Genomic DNA, 21,604 nt, shown 5'->3' on the forward strand with positions numbered 1-21,604 from the left:
TTAGGCTGAGGTTCATTACTGTCACGTGTACTGAGGTACAGTGAAAAGATTTATTTTGCATGCCATCCAACCAATCAGAAATATCATGCATAAATACCATCAAGTCAAACTCAAGTACAATAGAGAGAGCAAAGGGGTAGTAGATACAGTGCAGAATATTTTTCATCAATACCAGTTGGACCAGTTCTATAGGCCTCAGTGAGAAAGTACCCTAGCTCATGGAAGGACGGTTCCGAATCCTGATAACAGGTTGTTCAGAAGCCTGATAACAGGGGAAGAAGTTGTTCCTGAATCTAGTGCAGTCAAGTTTGTGGCATTCTGTCTCTTTACCATTCCTGAGTAAGAAATGAGTCAAAGCATCTTCATAGTGGAACGGCACAAAACGGACATTGTGGGCTTGTTCCTATTCAGTTCTACGTTAAGAAACGGTAATGTGCCATCGGCGCTGACTACAATTTGACATTGAGAAACCCTTCTTCATTCTTCAATGCTCTAGTTTAAGATGGCTACTGAAGGAGATGCTGATTAAGAATATACCATCTAAATGATGCAGCATAGGCAATATTTAAAAAAAAAGGATAAATACTTGGAATCTGAAAGGAAATGTCCACATCATTATGGAAAGGACAATGGAATGAGGTGAATTGGATGGTTTTTCAAAGAGCTAGCACAAGCACAAATAACAAAATAATTTATTTTGCACAATGCTAACCTAAAATTCTAAGGTGCAGCATTGGGTTTTATTTACCAGGATGAACTAAAATCTTTGAAGAAGGCAGAAATGAAAACTGTTCATTTATGTTGCCAGGACCAATTCACACACCAACGCTGACCTGTTTGTTCCAACAGTAGCAGTAATGGGGAGACACCAGACACTGTACAGGGATTAGAAACACTGATATTGCAGCAGTATTTTAAAATTAGTCACAAAGCCATGGCACCCCCAGAATATTTAATAATGAAAATAATGATTCGTTTTTGACTCAATTCCCTATTTCAACTAAATTACTTCAACCTCATCAGAACAACTTCTGGTGTTTAACTGAACGACTAAATAATCAAAATAGGAAGAGCAGAGGGTCACACTGAATAAACCAGTAGCTTTTTAAGAGGAAGCCACATTTTCAGGGCTTCTGGGGGAGGTTTCAAGTGCGCTCTTGTAATTTTGTCTAGATCAGAGGAGGTGCAGTTGGCAGAAAAATCTGTGGTGGACCTGTATATAAAATAAGCATTCTCATTCATGATTCCCTGCACCTCCATAGGGAGTTGTTTGGCCTTTACAAATGAGTGGATTACAAGTTAATATTCACAAACCATTTACCTGTAACGTCTAATTCGCTAGCACCCCCCCATCCCAAGTAACTAAGTCAAAATCGGTAACCAATAATACATAGGGAGTACCACCTCAATGGGGGCAATGGTCCCAGAAGAGAACAGCTCACCAGCACCTCTTTTAACATAATGAATGCTGGCCTTGCCAGTGATAACTGCATGCAGCAAGTTGTATTCACAGTCAGTTGTATAGTTATATCATTCATCTCAAGTTCTTATGCAATGTAATAATTAGCAATCCATTATTCTGCTGAACATTGGACCCAAAATATTAGCGTAAAAACTATGAGCGTACCCCTATTGATGTACGTTCCAATCTTTATTTGCTGGACTGTCAAGATATTAATTAAAAGTTGCACTTGTGTAAAAAAATTTCAATATGATTCCTAGTTCAGAAAGCATAATTGGCCACCAGAAATCCCATAGCTTGCACTAGACAATGAAGGCCATTGGGAAAGTACAAATCTGTATCAGAGATTGCTACATCTTTGTAGGCAGGTCTGAGACTATCTGCAATGCCAATAACAATTATCTAAGCACAAATCGTAATCTTCCCCCAGAAATGTTTGGGAGCAAACTGGCTGCTTAACATGATTTGCTTGGGTGGGACACGAGGTGCAAGGTAGAAAGCAGCAAGCAATATGATTTGACCAACTGTTCCATCAGGCCTCACCATTTCCACTTATCTTCTTCCTCTTTTTTCTTCTTCTTTTTTCCCAGCCCTTCATTTCCCACATTAACTTTGGATTTTTTGTTCTTTGATACCTATAAGGAAAGGAAGTGTGCAATTACTCATTACGCAAAAGGCATAATTCTAAAACTGAAACCCTACTGATTATTGTACTTCCTGGGTGTAAGAATGTTAACATGCTTAACACATAATACAATGGTATTAATGGCAGTCATCTGGTGCTGTGGACAGCAGGATGAACAAATATAGATTACAAATAATCAGATGAAAGGTGAAGCAACTAGCATAGATGGGGCATCATGGGTCGGCATGGGCAAGATGGGCCGAAGGGCCTGCTTCTGTGCTGCATGCTCAAAAACAGATTAGACAGGCATGTGCACAAATCTCCAGGGTGGTGTAAATAAGGATGGCCAGCAATAGGATAAAACAGGTTTATGGAATTACAATAAAGTGACAGCAAAACTCCTGGCCATAATGGGAAGGAATGAATATAAAATATTCTTGGCTAATTGTCTGGAATCACAGTTTCAAGATATGTGGCAAGACATCAGATGATTCAGATGTACAGAATTTCAGAGGGTGGTGAACATGTGGGATTCTATACTACAGATGGTTAGCCTTTAATTGTGCTTACAAAGGAGGCAGACAAATTTCTGGTTACAAAGGGATTCATGGGTATGGCACAAGGGAGAACATGAATATGTTCAGATCAAGCATCAGTCATGATCGAATTGCATAGTGGAACAGGTTTGAAGGGCCAATTAACTTCTGCTAGTAGAAACAAGGAACTGCTGATGTTGGCTTACAAAAAAAGACACAAAGTGCTAGAGTAACTCAACGCCATGCGGCATCCCTGGACCACATGGATAGGTGATGTTTCAGGTTGGGACCCTTCTTCAGACTTTTGCTCTTAATGTAACTTCTGTTCTATTGCCATGTTTCAATGTAAACCACTCAGGGAAGATTGAGAGAAAACAAAGGAGCCATATGACAATATTATTGAAATATATTATCTGACAAGGGAACATATATATTACAGGGAAGGCTGCCAGAGTATACAATAAAGGGTACAATACGAGAGATATTTACTGGCGTGAGAATGTAAATTACAATTACCTAACCTAAACTTGGATGGTAACAGCATTTAGTTAACGTTTAGTTTAGAGCTAGTGATAGAGCATGGAAACAGGCCCTTCAGCTCACCAAGTCCATGTCGACTGTTTATCACCCATTCACACTAGTTCCATGTTGTCCCACTTTCTCATCCACTCCCAACACACGTCTTTGGGATGTGGGAGAAGACCGGAGGAAACACACATGGTCACAGGGAGAATGTGCAAACTCTACACAGACAGCACCCAAGGTTAGGATTGAACCTGGGTCTCTGGCGCCGCGAGGCAGCAGCTCTACCAGCAGTAAGGGGAGGAATTCTAAAAATAAGCAGAACTCCCTCTTGATTAAAACTTTTTCATCTGACGAGGAGTCAAGCAGACTTGGACCTGATTCATGGGAATGTATCATTGAGACAGAAAATAGAGAACACATTAGTCCTTCTGTCAATTAAAAGACTTGGCAAATAAAACAATAGGTGAGAAAAATGGAAGCATAAAAGACAATAATACAAATGCTGACTAATAGCGACACATGAAGTGAAAAGGGGGCTTCTAAAGCATGAATGATGGCAAGATCAATTAAAACAAAACAAAAAACGGATATTTATGATGACCGGTTTCCAATCCAGTAAACTCAGAAAGTGAAAACAATGTACAAGCACATATTAGTAGATAACACGTGTATGAAGGAACTGCAGATGCTGGTTTAAACGAAAGATAGACACAATGCTGGAGTAACTCAGCGGGTCAGGCAGCATATGACCCGCTGAGTTACTCCAGCATTTTGTGTCTATCTTTAGTAGATAACAAGTTGAAATCCAAAAATGTATTTTAGAAGCATAGTAAAGATGGAGTCAAACAAAGAGTAGGTCGATTGTGGAGCAATAAGGAAGGCTGAGCTCCTCAAATAGTTGGCAAACATCTTCCCAGTGGTTTTTATTAATGCATTAAAATAAAACAGATTATAGAGGTATTTAAGGGACCAGATATATTTACTGCTTAAAATTACACATGGGATGCACACTACAGAATGCAAGGTTAAACAGAGCGAAGGCTCTGACCACATTTCCCAATCCTCCTTTGATATAGCATGTTATGTTTCAGAAAAAGAGAGTTCAATGGGGGCAAAAGTAAACCAGTCGAAAGTCTGGAGACAAACAAATAAAAACCCAAACAACACTTGGTAAAATATTGGTTAATAAATCAAAGCCAGGGGGCATTTGTTGAAGAAAATCTAAATGATGCAATAGTCTGATTTACACTGCTTATATGCACTTTTAAAAAGAGTTAAGTACTTTACTATGTAATAAACTTGATAGCGAAATAAAGTTCGTAAGATTAAAGGGACGGCAACTGTCAAATTGGCAAACGCAACATGATGCACAACCTAATAAGTGTCATACAGAAGCGAAACAGGCCCATCCATGCTGATCAAAATGCCTCATCTAAGCTAGTCCTACTTATTCGCGTTTGACCCAAATCCCTCTTCTTTTCCTATCCAGCACCTTGCCAAATGTTTTCTAAATGTTGTTACAGTATCAGCTCCTTTCATATATCTGCCATCCTGCGTGTGAAAAAGTCGTCCCTCGGGGTTCTATTAAATCTTTAGCTTTAACCGATGCTCTTTGGTTCTAGATTCCCCTCCACTGGTTAAAGACTTTTTGCATTCACCCCATCTAAATACTCTTTACAAGATCACCCCCTCAGCCTCCTGTGCTCTAAAGAATATACTTCAAAGAATATAAACCCAGCCTGCCCGACCTTTCCATGTAGCTCAGCCTTTAAGATATCATGTTAACCCAGCAGTATGAATGTTGGTTTCTCTAATTTCAAGTAACTCCTGCATTCTCTCCACTGGTGAAATCCTTGTATCCCACTTGTAAGCACATTTCCCCAGCCAACATTATTCGCTCCCCGAGGTCATCTGTTGTCCTGATTTGTTCTGGCCCTTTCCTGCGTCCAGTTTATTCCCCCCCACCCCCAAATTTATAATTTTAGTATGAAGAAGGGTTCTGAGCCGAAATGCCACCTATTCTTTTCCTCTAGAAATGCTACCTGAACTGCTGAGTTACTCCAGCATGTTGAATCTATCTTTGGTATAATCCAGCATCTGCAGTTCCTTCCTACACATTTAACCTACGAATCTGCACATCTTTGGAATGTGGGAGGAAACCAGAGCATCTAGAAGAAACCTATGCAGTCACAGGGAGAACGTACAAACTCCACACAGACAGCATCCGAGATCAGGATCGAACCCAGGTCGCTGGTGCTGCGGGGCAGCAGCTCTACTGCTGTGCCATTGTGTTACCCTCAAGGCTGATACACATGGGGCATTAGGGAAGGCTCAATGCACTATTCACTCTCTCACTCCAACAATAATTGCCAAAACTGAATTCATGAAAAACATTTATTCAATTCAACTGTTCCATTTCTAAAAGTACAGGATCCTGGAGAGAGAAAAAACTCACCACTTCAAGTTTTCGTTTTTTGGCTTTCTTTGCATCTTCTATTTTGATCTTCTTGGGTTTAAAATCAGCGCTGTGATAGAATTAAACATTGAGTACAGTCAAAACATTTCATAAAAGATAACCATCACCTTTTGCCATACCTGCCTACAGGTTTAACAACTTAAGGCCTCAGGATAATTGTGTGCGACACAATTCTTTATTCTAGGCTCGCATGGCAAGTTGTTTTCAAACAGGGTAAACATAATTTGCTCTACAGTTGCATTGTACCACAAGAGTGTTGCGGTTCATTAAAACCACATGCTTGTTGTTCCTTTAAAGATTGGAAGCAATAACAAAAAGAGGCCAGCAAAGATTTATCTCCCTGTAGTGGTAATGTTTCATGGTTCCATCATTGATTTGAAGCTGTTTATGTTTCATTCGTTTCTGAGTTTTAAGGATGCAGGAATTTATGCTTTTCCCTCTTGCAGTCCTGCAATAGCCCATCTTATGGAACAATTCCGATTGAACAGTATAAAGACCATTTCCCTCTCGAAAGCAGAATTTAAAAAAAATCTAAAGGATTTAAAGTTATATTGGCAGGTCAATTGCTCAGTGACTCTAATCAGGCCTGCTAATCTACTGTTAGCAGATGACCAAAGCCAGACTGGAATGCTCTTCTATGAAGATCAAAAAATGCCACCCATGAAGAATAGATGTTGTAACATACCAAACAGTTACCAATGATTCCCGTGCAAACAAGCAGGAGATATTTAGTCCTATGACATTTTTGAAGTAAGATGCATGTGGGACAATACGCTGTATGTGATTTAAGGTCAAAGTTCATGTAACAGCTTTGAACAATGGCTCTAAATTTTTGTTTTCATCAAGAAGGGGAAGCATGCAAATCTTTCAGTGAAAATCACCCCATTATGGATTTCAGCCTTGTTTTAAGTTACCACTCAACCTCCAGAATTAAAAGATTATGGATCTGAACTCACTTCTGAGTCTTGAGACTCAAAACTATGAACTGCTTTGATTGCACATGGGACTTGGGCTTTGTTTTTGCAATTGCACTATATTGTTTTTCCCCCCAATTTAATTGCCGATTGAACTGTTTTTTGTAGTTTATTATGGTAGACAATAGACAATAGGTGCAGGAGCAGGCCATTTGGCCCTTCGAGCCAGCACCGCCATTCAATGTGATCATGGCTGATCATCCCTTCTCCCCATATCCCCTGACTCCGCTATCTTTAAGAGCCCTATCCAACTCTCCCTTGAAAGTATCCAGAGAACCGGCCTCCACACTCTCCAAGGCAGAGAATTCCACAGACTCACAACTCTCTGTGTGAAAAAGAGTTTATCGAGTTATTTAAGGACTTTAAGATTTTTGCCTTCCATCACAGTGAGGAGGTGCCTGGTGAACTCACCGTGGTGGATGTCACATTTGTGTTTATTGTGTGTTTTTGTCATTTTTATCATATGTATGACTGCAAGGCAACAACATTTCGTTCAGACCGAAAGGTCTGAATGACAATAAAGGCTACTTTGATTTTGACTATGATTATGTGTACATTCCTGTTGTGCAAGGAAGAATTTCATTGTTCTATTTACGGGGTCATGTGACAATAAAGCACCCCTGACTCTCAAGCTAATATTAGGCTAACACTTCAGTGAAGTTTCTTAGGACTGAATCATTAAACCAGGGCTCCTCCTGCATTCTCAGGTGAATGCAAAACACCAACTCATTATTTCCCACTGTTGTTTATGGGGCCTTCCTGAGTGATGAGAGTACTTCCAACTACCATCTGTAACATTTCTTTAATGTGGCCATTTCCTTTCTCTCCCCTCAGAAATTGTGCCTTTTCTCTTTGTTTCTACAGGTGCAGAATGTTCTGGTCAACGTACAGCTTCAAGGAAGAAACTTACTCATCATCTTCACGGGCCCTCTTCATTGGCTTATTTTCCACTTTAATGGACGGGACGTAATCATCTTCTGGCTCTTGTTTAATACGAATAGGGCTAAAAAGGATGAGAAGGCAAGAAAGGGATCAAAATAAATATTGAGTGCTCATATAACCAGTAGTTCATTTTATAGACCAGACTACCTTTAATAATACAAGAATCAGCCCTTGAGAGTCAGCCCAGATAGCCCATGAGATCTAAACTATGCATGCATGCTGGCAGACATTATTGGAATTCAGATGCATCTTGTTCCAAATTAATTTACTTATCCTAATACAGGTCCAACTACTACAAATGCTGGTAATAGCCAGTATGATCACTCTCTTTTCCCAGACAGAAAGATTAAACATTTATATTTCAGATATCCTGTCAGCACATACTGCTTTTCAAAAATCAAATGGCTTGACCCTTGTTAAGCCCAACTCAGCATTCATATTTTGATGGGCAGAAGATAAAACAATTATTCGACGTGACCAGCATCCTTGACCATCTGAATACGAGGGACTTATCTGCAAAAGTAGACAATAAATGCCGGAGAAAATCAGCGGGTGAGGCAGCATCTATGGAGAAAAGGAGTAGGCAACGTTTCTGGTTGAGACCCTTTTTCAGACTGACGTTGGGGGGGGGGGGGGGAAAGAGGCGGAGACAGTAGGCTATGTGGGAGAGCAGGAAAGGGGGAGGGGAAGGAGGGAGAAAGCAAGGACGACCTGAAATTAGAGAAGTCGATGTTCATACCGCTGGGGTGTAAACTACCCTAGCGAAATATGAGGTGTTGTTCCTCCAATTTACGCTGGGCCTCACTCTGGCAATGGAGGAAGCCCAGGGCTGAAAGGTCAGATTCAGAATGGGAGGGGGAGTTGAAGTCTAGGGCAGCCGGCAGATCAGGTTGGTTAGTGCGGACTGAACGGAGGTGTTCGGCGAAGCGGTCGTCGAGCCTACGCTTGGTCTCGCCGATGTAGAGAAGGTGACACCTACGACAGCGGATACAGTAGATGAGGTTGGAGGAGACTGGAAAGACTGTTTGGGTCCATGGATGGAGTCGAGGGGGAAGATAAAGCGACAGGAGCAGCATTTCCTGCGCTTGCAGGGGAAAGTACCAGGGGAGGGGATGGTCTGGGTGGGCCATGGAGTTATGGAGGGAACGGTCTCTACAGAAAGCAGAAAGGGGAGGAGATGAGAAGACGTGGCGAGTGGTAGGATCTCGCTGGAGGTGGCGAAAGTGTTGGAGTATTATATTTTGCATGCGCCGGCTGATGGGGCGGAAGGCGAGGACAAGGGGGACTCTGTCCTTGTTACGAGTAGGGGGATGGGGAGTGAGAGCGGAGCTGCGGGATATAGAGGAGACCTTGGGGAGAGCCTCATCTACAGTCGAAGAGGGGAACCCACGTTTCCTGAAGAATGAGGACACCTCTGATGCCCTGGTCTGGTACACCTCATCCTGGGTGCAGATGCGGCGTAGACAGAGGAATTGGGAGTAGGGGATAGAGTCCTTACAGGGAACAGGGTGGGGAGAAGTGGTGGGACTGATCTGCGAACTGTTCAATGCCCACAAGTGTTACTCTTTCCCCCATCCCATTGCTCCCATCATTTGAAACAGCTTGCAACATCCTGGAACAGGATCTCACTTAGCTATAAATACACGTACCAAAACCAATGGGTGAAACAGACTCACACGTATCATTAATTATTAACACAATTTAAGGGAACACCTACCTTGTGAAGCCATTTTCCTTCTTTATTTTGTCTCCAGTACTACTCGAGGTGTTGATCTTATCCTTGTAATGGAGAAGAAAAATCAATTTGCATTGCAAGATCCGTATGGCAGACCATTTCAAATCAAGCACAGCTACTTTTAACGAACTACTTAATAGCATCTCTGTACCCAACAATGCTCCCTTCAAACATCTAACCATAGAACCCTTCTCTCGCGTCATGGGTACAGCACCTCTGTACTTTGTGCAAAAAGTCCTTCGATGTTTTAAAAAATATGAAAATAATATTTTATTTGTAATCTCATAAAACTGTCCTTTGCCAGTTTTGCTTGGATTAATCTAGATACAGTGCGGAAACAGGCCCTTCGGCCCTCCGAGTCCAGTGATTCCGGCACACTAACACCATTGTACACACACTTGGGGCAATTTACAATTTTTACCAAAGCCGATTAGCCTACAAACTTGTATGTCTTTGGAATGTGGGAGGAAACCGGAACACCCGGAGAAAACCCACGCAGGTCTTGGGGAGAATGCAGACCCTTGTTAAGCCCAACTCCACATCCATTTTTTGATGTAGACAGCTTTCTGACTGCTCGGGCGGACAGGGACTGCAGAGAGTGACAGCTGTCGGTACAACTCTGGTCACATCACGGTGAAGGAGCGTGTGTGTGGCCTGAACTGAATGCTGTGGATCTCCGCTTATGCTGTGTGCCCTAGAGATTCTCACACGCCATTGTGGTGGCTGTTAATGTTTAATCTTTATGTAATTTTGTATCTTGTTGTTTTTTTGGTATGACTATATGGTAAATCAAATTTCACTGTACCTTGGAACATGTGACAACAAAGGACCATTGAACCATTGAGTCTCTTGGTGGAAGATAAAATATCTTCACGGTTGAAATAAATGACAACTGGATAATGGGTGGTTAACTCCAACTTAGATACCTTTTCTTCCTTTCTTTTTTCCTTGTCCTTGTGTTTGTGTTTGTCAGAGCTCCCATCTCTGTGCTTTAGTCTGTCTTTTTCCCTTTCTTTATCTTTGTGTTTCTTTTCTGAAGAATCTTTGTGCTCACTGCAAAACAGAGGGAGCAAGGTCACACAACCCACAATAAACATTTACAAGCTATACGAGGTATACCATTTCTGCCAATTTTTTTTCCATTTCTCTCCTTCATTGGTGATTGACTACATCTCCAAAGTTCTTCAATTGAATGAAAACGACAGACATTTGAAGCATGTATCATTGCAACAGAATCAGACCTTTACAAATGCACAAATAATTGAATATTAATCAAATACTCGTTAATACCAGCCCTACAACTCGCAATATTTTTGCCCAAAACACACTAGGTTTTGGGGATTCAAATCTAGACTGATGCTCCAGTGCAGTAATGAGAATACTGCATATTGGAAGACATTTTTAATCTTTCACACAGAATGTCAAAGATCCCATGATTTATTGAGAAGGAGCAAGAAAGTCATTCTATGTCCTGGCAAATATTCTTCAATTATGATTGCCAAGAAAACAATATTTAGCATCATAATGCTGCCTTTTGAAACATTAAATGCAAATTAGTTAATGAATTTCCAAAATTAATCAAAGGGTAAAATTATATATATTTTTTCCCTACGTGAATATGGCGGGGATGCAGAATAGTTTAATTTGTCATTTTTGTGGGAAGGGGATGCGGAAGAACTGTAGCCTGCCAAGTTGGAGAGATGTTACAGAACTGAATTCATGCATTGTAGGAGTTAACTCTTCACTTATTAGTTTAATTTAGAGATGCAGCGTGGAAACAGGCCCTTCGAGCCGAGTCCATGCCGACCAGCAATCACCCTCAATCCTTCACAGCAGACTATACACAAGCCAAGTAACCTACAAATCTGCACGTTCTTGGGATGTGTGTGGAAACCGGAACACCCGCAGAAAACTCATGGAGAACGTACAAACTCTGTACGGACAGCACCCGTAGTCAGGATTGAACCTGGGTCTCTAGCTCTGTAAGGCAGCAACCCTACCGCTGCACCACTGTGTCGCCCTGATATGGATTGCATGCAGGCAGATAAAATTAGTTTAACTTGGCATCATGTTACATACATAGTCATTGTGGACTGTAGGGCCTGTTTCTGTGCTGTACTGTTCTATGTTCTTAAACTTCAGAACAACGGCAAATGAATTATAAAGCTCACCAATTTCTTAATTATGCATGCCTTCCACATTGCAGGGAGCAGAACCTCCAGATCTTTACATAACAGGTGAAGAAAAAGCAATTTCTTAATGGATATGCAACTAAATTCACAGGGAAAAAGCATTGGAGGCACAACTAGAAAAAAAAAATCAAAATTGATAGCAAGAAGGATGCAAAAAAACTAATTGAAAACATTATAGGCCTTCATAAACTTGATTAACCTTGCTGATTAAACTGATGCATCAATGCATGCGGACCCGCTTTCATATAACGTTATGCAAAATGCAGCAAGGTAACAGTGCCTGGTAATATGGAACTTGAATATAAACGAACATCTAGTCTGACAATACATTTTAATTGTTTTCCTTAAAAAGCCAGCAAAGTTCAAACTCATCGACCAAAGATATTAGGTTTTAGTACATTCTTCTTGAATTCGTCAGGAAAGAGTTAATGCAACATCTCCACAGACAAGACTGTGAATACACAGGGTAGATCATGCTGACTTGAGCCCTGAGCTTCCACACACAGGCCTCGGGCTAGCCGCTGTCATTCCATTTCACAAAGACAGCTAAGACTGTAGCCTCCCTGGCTGACTGCTGCTTGTTGCCAGCTTGGTCATATTTTTGCCAACAGACCATCCAGTTACAAAAACAGTGCCTCATTGACACCATCGTCCTCTCAAAGTCCACGTTGCTGGTCTCACAGACGGCTGTCTGCCCATCAAACCTACATCCTGGGGAAAATAAACAGTTATCTAAAAAGCTTAGAAACAAGACACCAGGAGAGCAAAAATGATTCAAATTATTAAAAACCAGCACTTCTGCCACCTCAGTTCTCCAGTTTGGAATTCAACTTCCAGTACCGTGCTCAGGAAACGGTTCTAAACATTTATCTGTCAGTATGAAGATTCATAACTAATTGAATCTTTAAACTTTTTGCCAGTTATGTCTTCTGATCCTACTGTCCAAGGAGAAGCCAAGATAGATCAGCCACGATTGAATGGCGGAATAGACTCGTGGCCTAATTCTGCTCCTATGACTTTTGAACATAATCTTTATTAACTTTATCAACTTATAATTACTTAAGTTAATTATATTAATTATATTATTATATTAATTAAGTTAATTACTTAAGCTACTTAAATAGCACGTTGGGCCAAAGGGCCTGTTTCCACACTGTATAACTGCACTTATACTTAAAGTAAATAAGTATTACTTATTTAATATCACTTAAAATCCAAAACCATTGATGACTTGTACGGAATAACTAATATTCAGCCAATACAGAATTATTTGCACACAGGAAACTGGGAAGGTGCCCAGTAGAACAATAGTAAGGATTGATATGAAGGCAAACCAGTTCGGAGAAATTGGGCAGCCTTTAAGGATCGCTAACTGTCTGGCCAGTTGTTTTTTTTTCGGGGAGGGGGGGGGGACACAGAAGGATAAATCATGCCAATGAAACCCAGAGAGCTCCACAATGCCCTTAGCACCAGTAGACCAGCTGTACTGAAAGCTCATTTTTGAAGCCAAGTTGGAGCAACAGAGTTAAACTTTTAAGATGGAATTTAAAAATAAGAAAGTAAAGATTTTCAACAATGTACCATGAAAAGAGTACGTTTCACGATAACAAAGATGGATTAAATTACATTTGAGAGAACTTGTATTGAGATAAATTACATTTGAGAACTATGGATAATGAAGACCCAAGCAGGAATCCAAGAAACGAGGGAAATTGATTGAGGAGAATCAAAAGAACATTTGAAGCAAACCAAAAGCGTACTCTAAATATTAAAGTTAGAAAGAGTGCCGCAAAATGAGAGTAGCAGGTTAGCAGATAATAAAAGAAAGATTAAACAGAATATGAAACTATTAAAGCTGGTTAAGCCAAAACAAAACATTGACTATAATTAATTAATCTGGAAACTGAGGAGAGTAAAACAGCAATTTGAAAAATATGCACCAGGGTGCTATTGATTCCAGTTCATGCAATATTCAAATTTACACACAACTTCAGCCAATGAATTAGACATAAAATGAGGTGGAGAAGTGTATTTTGCTTGGAAAAATCATGATATTCTCCCAGCAGAAGGCAATTTCTCAAAAAAGTAATAACGGGAGGTTCACATATATGTTACAGATGTTATATGCATGACAATTACTTAATAGCAGTACTGTCAACAAGTTTGATTGTAAGAGAGCCAGAGTAATCTAGATAATTGCATGGCAGCCATTTCATGTGGCAGTAGCATTTCATTTACAAGGTAGTTAATGTGAAAGTAGTTAATGTGAAAATGTACAAAGTAGTTAATGTGAAATTCAAGAAGGAAAACTGCTCTTGACTCATTACTTACATTCTGAATGGAGATCACATAAATTGAGGGTAAAGGAAATGCAATGGACAGGGAACATACAGGCCGAGTACATTTTTATCTAAGAAGCTAGTTCAGGAATTTAGGTGAGAAAGTAAGGAGTATTACATTTTGGGGGTTTTGATTAAAACAGGTTTGAACTACCAAGGCATAATAGGAAAACATATGGGAAAGAGATAGAAAAGGCAAAAACACATGTCAGATGAAATTCAGGCCAGTAAACGCAAGACTGCACAATATTAACAAACAGTGATAACCAAAGATTATAGAGCAGAGCAAGATAGACCACTCCTCCAAAACCCAATGGACTGACGTCTAATACGTAACGGAACGTCACGCTGCCATTTATTTATGCCAAACGCGACATCTTTGATAGTGGGGACGGACTCCACTGTTCTACAATCTGCTCTTACATCAGGTCGCAGGGAAATGCAAAGATGCTAGAGGATCCTCCGCTCAATCATCTTTGGTGTAATCTGTGTTGTAGGGAACAGTGTTTTATAGAGCAGCGATCACTTCACATACTTAGTTAATATTATTGTAAATTTTATTAATATTATTGTAAATTGCTGCTCAATAAAATGGCGTCATGTCATACCCATGTCACACTACGCTTTTTTCGCAGAGTGGCGCATCTTGCTCTGCTCTATAATCTTTGGTGATAACTATACCTTTAATAAGAAAAGACTGGATTATATGGAACAAAGGAACTTGGAGCTTCAGGTTTACAAATGTCTACTACAAGCCACTGTTAAGAATCCACAGGCGAGGCGCGTGTGTGCGGGCATGTGTGCATCTGTGTCTGTGAGATTGTGCGCACGTGCGTGGGTGGGGGGGGGGGGGGAGGGGGGAGGGGGGATGAGGACTAGGAAAGGATGGCATTAGACAGTGAAGTTCATAGTAGACAGCAGTTGTGTCTCATACTAGCTCCCGAGGCCCTTTACAATAGCAAAGCAACTACTGATGCTGGAAATACTAGTTAAAACCAAAAAATATTAGAAATAGACCAAATCAGACCAAGTACATAGAGAAACAGACAAAAAATTTCATTGATGACTTTTCTGCTTGATCTACTATTTCAGTATCTTAAGTTTTGATGTCCATTCGACATGCTATTGGACACATCATGACACAGAGGTTCTCAGGATACCGAAAGATATGCAAATTACACTAGAAATTATACCAGATACCAGAAATTATACCCATTCTTTATTCCTTATACACCTATGACTGCACAGCCAAATATAAGCCCAACTCAATTTATAAATGTGCACATACCACCGTAGTGGGCCGGATATCAAATAATGATGAAATGGAGTACTGGAAGATGATTGTAACCTTTAACCTCATAACCTTTTTTATTTATATATACAATCATTAGTCACATGTACCATGGTACAGGTGCACAACCTTTTATCCGAAGATCCAAATAACGAAAACCTCCGAATAGCGGCCATTTTTTCGGTCCTTGAAGAAAGGTCCTTGAAAACGTTCACTGAGGGCGGCCCGCAGAGGTGACAGCGGAACCTCGGTCGGTCCTTGAAGAAAGGGGAACTAAATCCCCATTCATAAAAGAGAAGGTGAGGGCATATTGCGCGGGAGGGTTAATAATTGACAATATGCTGCTGCCTGCCCGCTGAGTTAATGCGTTCCCACGGTAGACTCACGATACACAGTGTATCGAGCAACAGATTGTCGCTCACTTCAGTTTCACCCCACCTACACCCCTCTGCTTCCCGGCCATGTGTGTGACCCCTTCCCTCCCCTCTCCAGCTCCCCGCTCATTGCACCGGCGCGGGGGCTTTGCACTGTCTTCAAGTCGGCGATACCAGCAGGTCAGTGCCAGTCACCGGAGACGGGACACCGACCCCCAGGCCTACTGCAAGCACGGAGATCCCAGAGACCCACAGCCAGCAGCAGCCCAGCCCCGTTCCAACTCCAGAGGAAAACTGCAAACTGGCCGGAGACGTCAGGACCACCAGAAGCCGTTCCCCGAGCTGCGCCCCCTCATCGGGACACCGACCCCCAGGCCCACTGCAAGCACGGAGATCCCAGAGACCCACAGCCAACAGCAGCCCAGCCCAGCCCCGCTCCAACTACAGAGGAACCTGGGTTGCAGATGACGGGGCGCAGCTCGGGTCGTCGTAGGGGCCCATCGGGGAGCGGGTTCCTGTTGGTCCTGACGTCTCCGGCCACCTGCCATCCTCCGGGAACTGTACCACCCTTGCAGGAGAGTGGGGTTGTTTGCAGTTGCAGAGGGAGGGGGCAAGGGCGGTACAGTTCCCAGTCTCAGCTCCAGTCCAGGGGGGTGGCCGGAGACGACAGGACCAACGGGACACCGACCCCCAGGCCCACTGCAAGCACGGAGATCCCAGAGACCCACAGCCAGCAGCAACTCCAGCCCAGCCCCGCTCCAACTCCAGAGGAACACGTAGGGGCAGAAGCTGATGGTGTGCAAGGTACGTCTTGTTCTTGGGGTGGCGGATGAGGGGGCGCAGCTCGGGCTGTGGGCAAACTGCCACTTGTCGCCGTAGCGGCCCATCGGGGAGCGGATTCCTCTGGAGTTGGAGGGGGAGGGGGGTATTGTGCTGTTTGATCGCCCCCTGCTATCCCAGGGACAGGGAGACACAGCGGCTTTTTAGACTGGTGGGCAATCACTTCCAACGTTCTGCCCATACAGTCAGTACACCTCTCCTACACTGCATTTCATACAAACATTTATTCTGCAAGAAAAAACTACATTGAAGACTCAAACTCGCGACCGAGTAACTGCCGGGATCAAGGCGCAAACTCGCGACCTTGCGGATAAGAGCCGAGCACTCTACCACTGAGCCAGCCATTAAGATCTACGCTAAAAAATTTCCATTCCGAAAACCGACAAATTCTGAATTACGAAAAGTGTCTGGTCCCAAGGCTTTCGGATAAAAGGTTGTGCACCTGTACAATGAAATTAATTCTTGTATACAGTTCAGTACAAGAATCACAATGCATAAGCACTTAGATACATCTTATAAAAGCATCTCAGATACAGTACGTGTATAGTACTAGTACACTGAGATAGTATACAGAGACACGTTCACAAGTTATAGGAGTAGAATTAGGCCAATCGGCCCATCGAGTCCACTCCACCATTCAATTAGGGCAGATCTCTGCCTAATACCTACCTTTTCCAATCTTCTCCCCATAGCCCTTCACACACGTTCTATTAAGAATATGTCTATTTCTGCCTTTAAACATATCCACTGACTTTGCCTCCACAGCCCTCTGTGGCAAAGAGTTTCACAGATTAACTACTCTCCAAGTAGTCACCAGATTCCCAGTTGTTATAAGTGCTGGGTTCTTGACCTGACCATGTAGACCCATTGTCATGGCTGCGTTGCAGCGTCGGACTAAACTAAACCTAACCGTGGTTTCCTCTGTTGCTCCTCTTCCGCTGCAGGCCACGTCCGGTTCACACGTTCAGCCTCTTGGAGCGGTGCCCGGTCCAGCCGAGCCCCAGGCTGTTGCAAGATTTCCAGCAGCCCTTCCCATCGTTGAGGCAGTGCATTCCCTCTCGCAGCTGGTCTGCTTACCGGCCCTCAGTCCAACTCTTTCCTCTCTGGGCAGGCAAGACAGGCCTATCAGGTGGGTTCCCTATCCGCGCGCGTGGTGTGGGCGTACAGTCCACGGCGGGCGAGCCAGACCTGCTGGTGGGGTTGGCCATGGGTTGCCGGGATTCTCCTGATGCCAAGGCAAAACCTCTTCCTCAATGTCAGCAAGACAGACTTCAAGAAGCAAAGATGGTTGAAAGCTTCAAGTTCCTAGGATTAAATATCACCAGCAACTTGTCATGGACCAGCCATATAGAAGCAATGGCCAAGAAAGCACACCAATGCCTCTTTAGAAGGATTAGGAAATTCGGCATGACCCCAACAACCCTTCTTCTTCTTTCGTGTGGCGTGCACAGCCTAAAGTTGTTGGACAACTTGTTCTATTTGATCTTCCGTTTGTGCACGTCGAGTTGATTGCATTAGTCGAAACAGGGCAGACCACGTGAAGGTTGCAATCTCCCCCCCCCCCCCCCCCCCCCCCAACTACCATCACCAGCTTTCACAGATGTGCCGTCGAAAAGGATTTTATCGGGATGTATCACAGCATGATTTGGGAACAGCTCCATCCAAGACCGCACAAAATTGCAGAGAATTGTGGACGCAGCCTAGACCATCACGCAAACCAACCTCCCTTCCATTGACATACATTTGAACACACACCTCCAGATTCAGGCAACTGAACCTCATTGGAGACCCTCAGACTAACTTTTACTGGAATTTGTCTTGCACTAAAGATTATTCCCTTTATCCTGTATCTGTACACAGTGGACAACCTGATTGCAAATCTTTCCGATGACTGGATAGCATGCAACAAAAGTGCTTTTCACTGTACCTTGGTACATGTGACCATAACAGAAACTAAAAAAAATCTAGGAAGATACAAAGTTTTCTAACAAAAATTAGTAACTGATGGGAGTACTTTCTCATGTGCTAAACTCATGATAAAAAAAATGCATACAGATTATATTCAAGTTTCTAAAACCTAGTTGGACCAAAATCAAACTTTAGAATTGCAACCCATATGCATTACTATATCGGGCATTGAGCAATTCTGATATGGAACAGTACTCATCTATAGTTTTCCTGCAAAAGAGGAAGAAAAGGATGTGGGAATAGTCTGCTCACACAAAGGACTGATTGGTGTGATCAACTATTTCAGTGTTTTTTTGTTTCCACCATGAGTTGTGCTCTGCTTTTTCTTACATTGTGTCAAGAAGCCAATCTCAAAGTATTTTGGCATGTAGGGTGATAACATACACGCCAAATTTCTGGAACTACTGCAGGCACTTGGGGCAGAAAGGACATGATCCAACTAAAGATTCCTGGAAGAATACTTTCATCAAGCAGAAAATTCAGTTTAAATTACTGAAACCAAGAGATGCAGCTGAAGCAGTAAGAACTGCATGTTGGGACAAAGCCAAACATCTATACATGCCAAAGGAATCCGGCAAAGGCTACAATACGATTTCCTCACTACAAATATTCAAACCTGCATATTTAATTGATATAATGGTATGGGAGGAGTTGAAGCAGGTCTTCCGTCATACAGTAAATGCTGCCCCACTAAAGGTCAGGACGTGTTTTTGTTTTACAGTTTTTTCACCTAATTTAACACTGTCAAAGCTAGCACCAGCACACTGGGCTGCTGGTGTGTGGGTCAAACAAGGGATGTATCAGTGGCGGCACGGTGGCACAGCAGTAGGGTTGCTGTCTTAGTGTCAGGGACTCGAGTTTGATCCTGACTGCAGGTGCTGTCTGAACGGAGTTTGTACATTCTCCCTGTGTCTTGCAGGGGTTTTCTTCAGTTGCTTCGGTTTCCTCCCACACTCCAAAGATGTACAAGCTTGTAGGCTAATTGGCCTGGTCAAATTGTAAATTGTGTGATGGTTAGTGTGCTGGGATCGCTGGTCGGCGCAAACTCGGTGGGCTGAAGGGCATGTTTCCGTGCTGTATCTCGAAACTAAACTGTTGGAAGATGAAGGTGGTTGAACTTCATTTATACTGCAAGTTTGTACTCTGTCACTATTATTTGGAAGTCAATATCTGCACTAATTTCCTTACTTCATTTTTTATTAAAAACAAGGACCCAAGTTTCAATAACAGCACAAGAACAAACTAGCACCCTTGTTTTTGTTGGGCCTAGTTGTCACACATCTGGAAGAGACATTCCAAAAACTATTAGCAACTAAATTTTAGATTGTCTAGGGGAAAAAAAAAATGCAGCCAACACTGACAATTTCAAGAATGTTCAAGAAAAGAGCACGGACAAAAGGAAACTAAAAAGTGTAAACTCCTCTCCCACAACATGCCCTCCATCCTGTCCTTCACCCCCAATAGGGCAGCACAGTGGAGCAGTGGTAGAGTTGCTGCCTCACAGAGACCAGAGTGAGATTGTGACTACAGGCGCTGTCTATACGGGGTTTGGATGTTCTTCCTGTGACAGCGTGGGTTTTCTCCCACACTTCAAAATCATACAGGCTTGTAGGTTACTTGATTTCTGTAAACTGTAATTATCCCTTGTGTGTTGGATAGTGCTAGTGTATGGGTTGATCGCTAGTTGGTGCGGACTCGAAGGGCCGAAAGGCCTGTTTCCACGCTGTATCTCTAAAGTCGAAAGTGGCTACTTTCAATTTGAAGAGAACAAACAATGAAGTCACAGACTTCACCATAAGATGGTTAAGAATATTTCCAATCAGGTCCTTGACTGAATTTGATTGCAACATTGAAGAATAGCTTTATGAGCATCATAATCCAGTACCTTATAAATCACCTTCTAATTTGTTTGTCTGCATTGGTAACGGAAATTGAGATACGTAAAAAAATGCAGGTATTAAATGAGCTTCATGTAGGAGCTACTGCTTTGAACTACCCAAAGAAGATTTTCAGTAAAGCTACACAAAAGGCTTTGGCAAATAAACCTCTCATTTATTTGAACGACACAAGTGTCAGGAACACCTCACTTCCTGGTAATACCAATTTGACTAGCATTTATTGTCCATTCCGTAATTGGCTTCAGATCGAGCTGCACTGCTATTGCTATGCTACTTCAGAGTATACCTCTGTGTGTTTAGATAGTGCCAGTGTAGGTTTTGGTAGGTTTCAAGACTTGGGCCAGACTAGAAAGGAGAGATGGATTTTTTCCCCTTGAATGACATTAAAGCATTAAGTGTCATTATAAATGATGATTTTTTTGCAAATCCAGAACTGACGTTATATTCCACCGGGCTGCACAGGGGTAGTTGCTGCCTTACAGTGCCAGAGACCAGTGTTCGATCCTTACTACGGGCGCCGTCTGTACGAAGTTTGTACATTCTCCCCGTGATGTGGGGTTTCCCTGGGTGCTCCAGTTTCCTCTCACACTCCAAAGTCGTGCAGGTTTGTAGGTTAATTGAGTTTTGGTAAAAAACTGTAAATTGTCCGTGTGTAGGATAGTGCTAGTATACGGTGTGGATTTGGTGGGCCAAAGGAACCGATTCCATGCTGTATCGCTGAAGAATATGCCAAAAAGTTTAAAGTATTGGCCTCTAGATTACAAAACTTGTAATTTAATCACCATGACTATTCACCATACAAAAATGTTCAAATCTCTCATTTTAGAAGAGGAAATTAGTGAGATAGTCCATGTTAAAGTTCCTTACGGCACAAGGTAGACGCAAATTGCTGGAGTAACTCAGCGGGTCAGGCAGCATCTCTGGAGAGAAGGAATGGGTGACGTTTCGGGTTGAGACCCTTCTTCAGTCGATTTAAACCAGCATCTGCAGTTCTTTCCTACACATTCCTTTTGACACAATTCTCTGCAAGGTGAAAATGAGCCAGAGACAAGTATTCCGCATCCTTGACCAAGAATAGTGTCCCTACTATTCTGCGGAAAAGATGTGCTACGAGCATGCACAAGGAAGTAAAAGTGTGAATAAGTAATCTGGATTGGGTCGCTCACAGAACGCAACCAAGTAAGCCATGTAGGTTTGGTTATGAACTGGTAGATAGGGGAAATGAGCCTGGGATTGATAGGGCTTATACTTTGCAAGTCTATAAATGGCAGTAACGTGGAGAGTTTAGTTTAGAGATACAGCGTGGAATCCGGCCCTTCGGCCCATTGAGACTGCGCCGACCAGTGATCTCAGCACACTAATAGTATCCTACACACACTAGGGAAAATGTACAATTTTACCAAGCCAATTAGTTTACCAACCTGTAC

General features: G+C 42.4%; 1 protein-coding gene across 1 annotated transcript in view; it reads right to left on the minus strand.

The window, feature by feature from the left end:
* top1 (DNA topoisomerase I) overlaps positions 1-21,604 on the minus strand; it is a 77,539-nt gene that overhangs the window by 36,326 nt on the left and 19,609 nt on the right. Inside the window, exons 4-8 of the mRNA XM_033041872.1 lie at positions 10,202-10,328; positions 9,258-9,319; positions 7,509-7,601; positions 5,604-5,673; positions 2,006-2,097 (exon numbers count right to left, since the gene is read on the minus strand). Of these exons, the coding sequence (XP_032897763.1) occupies positions 2,006-2,097; positions 5,604-5,673; positions 7,509-7,601; positions 9,258-9,319; positions 10,202-10,328 (444 nt within the window). The remainder of the gene's footprint in view (positions 1-2,005; positions 2,098-5,603; positions 5,674-7,508; positions 7,602-9,257; positions 9,320-10,201; positions 10,329-21,604) is intronic.

Source organism: Amblyraja radiata, chromosome 23, assembly GCF_010909765.2.
Source record: "Amblyraja radiata isolate CabotCenter1 chromosome 23, sAmbRad1.1.pri, whole genome shotgun sequence".
NCBI classification, from domain to species: domain Eukaryota; kingdom Metazoa; phylum Chordata; class Chondrichthyes; order Rajiformes; family Rajidae; genus Amblyraja; species Amblyraja radiata.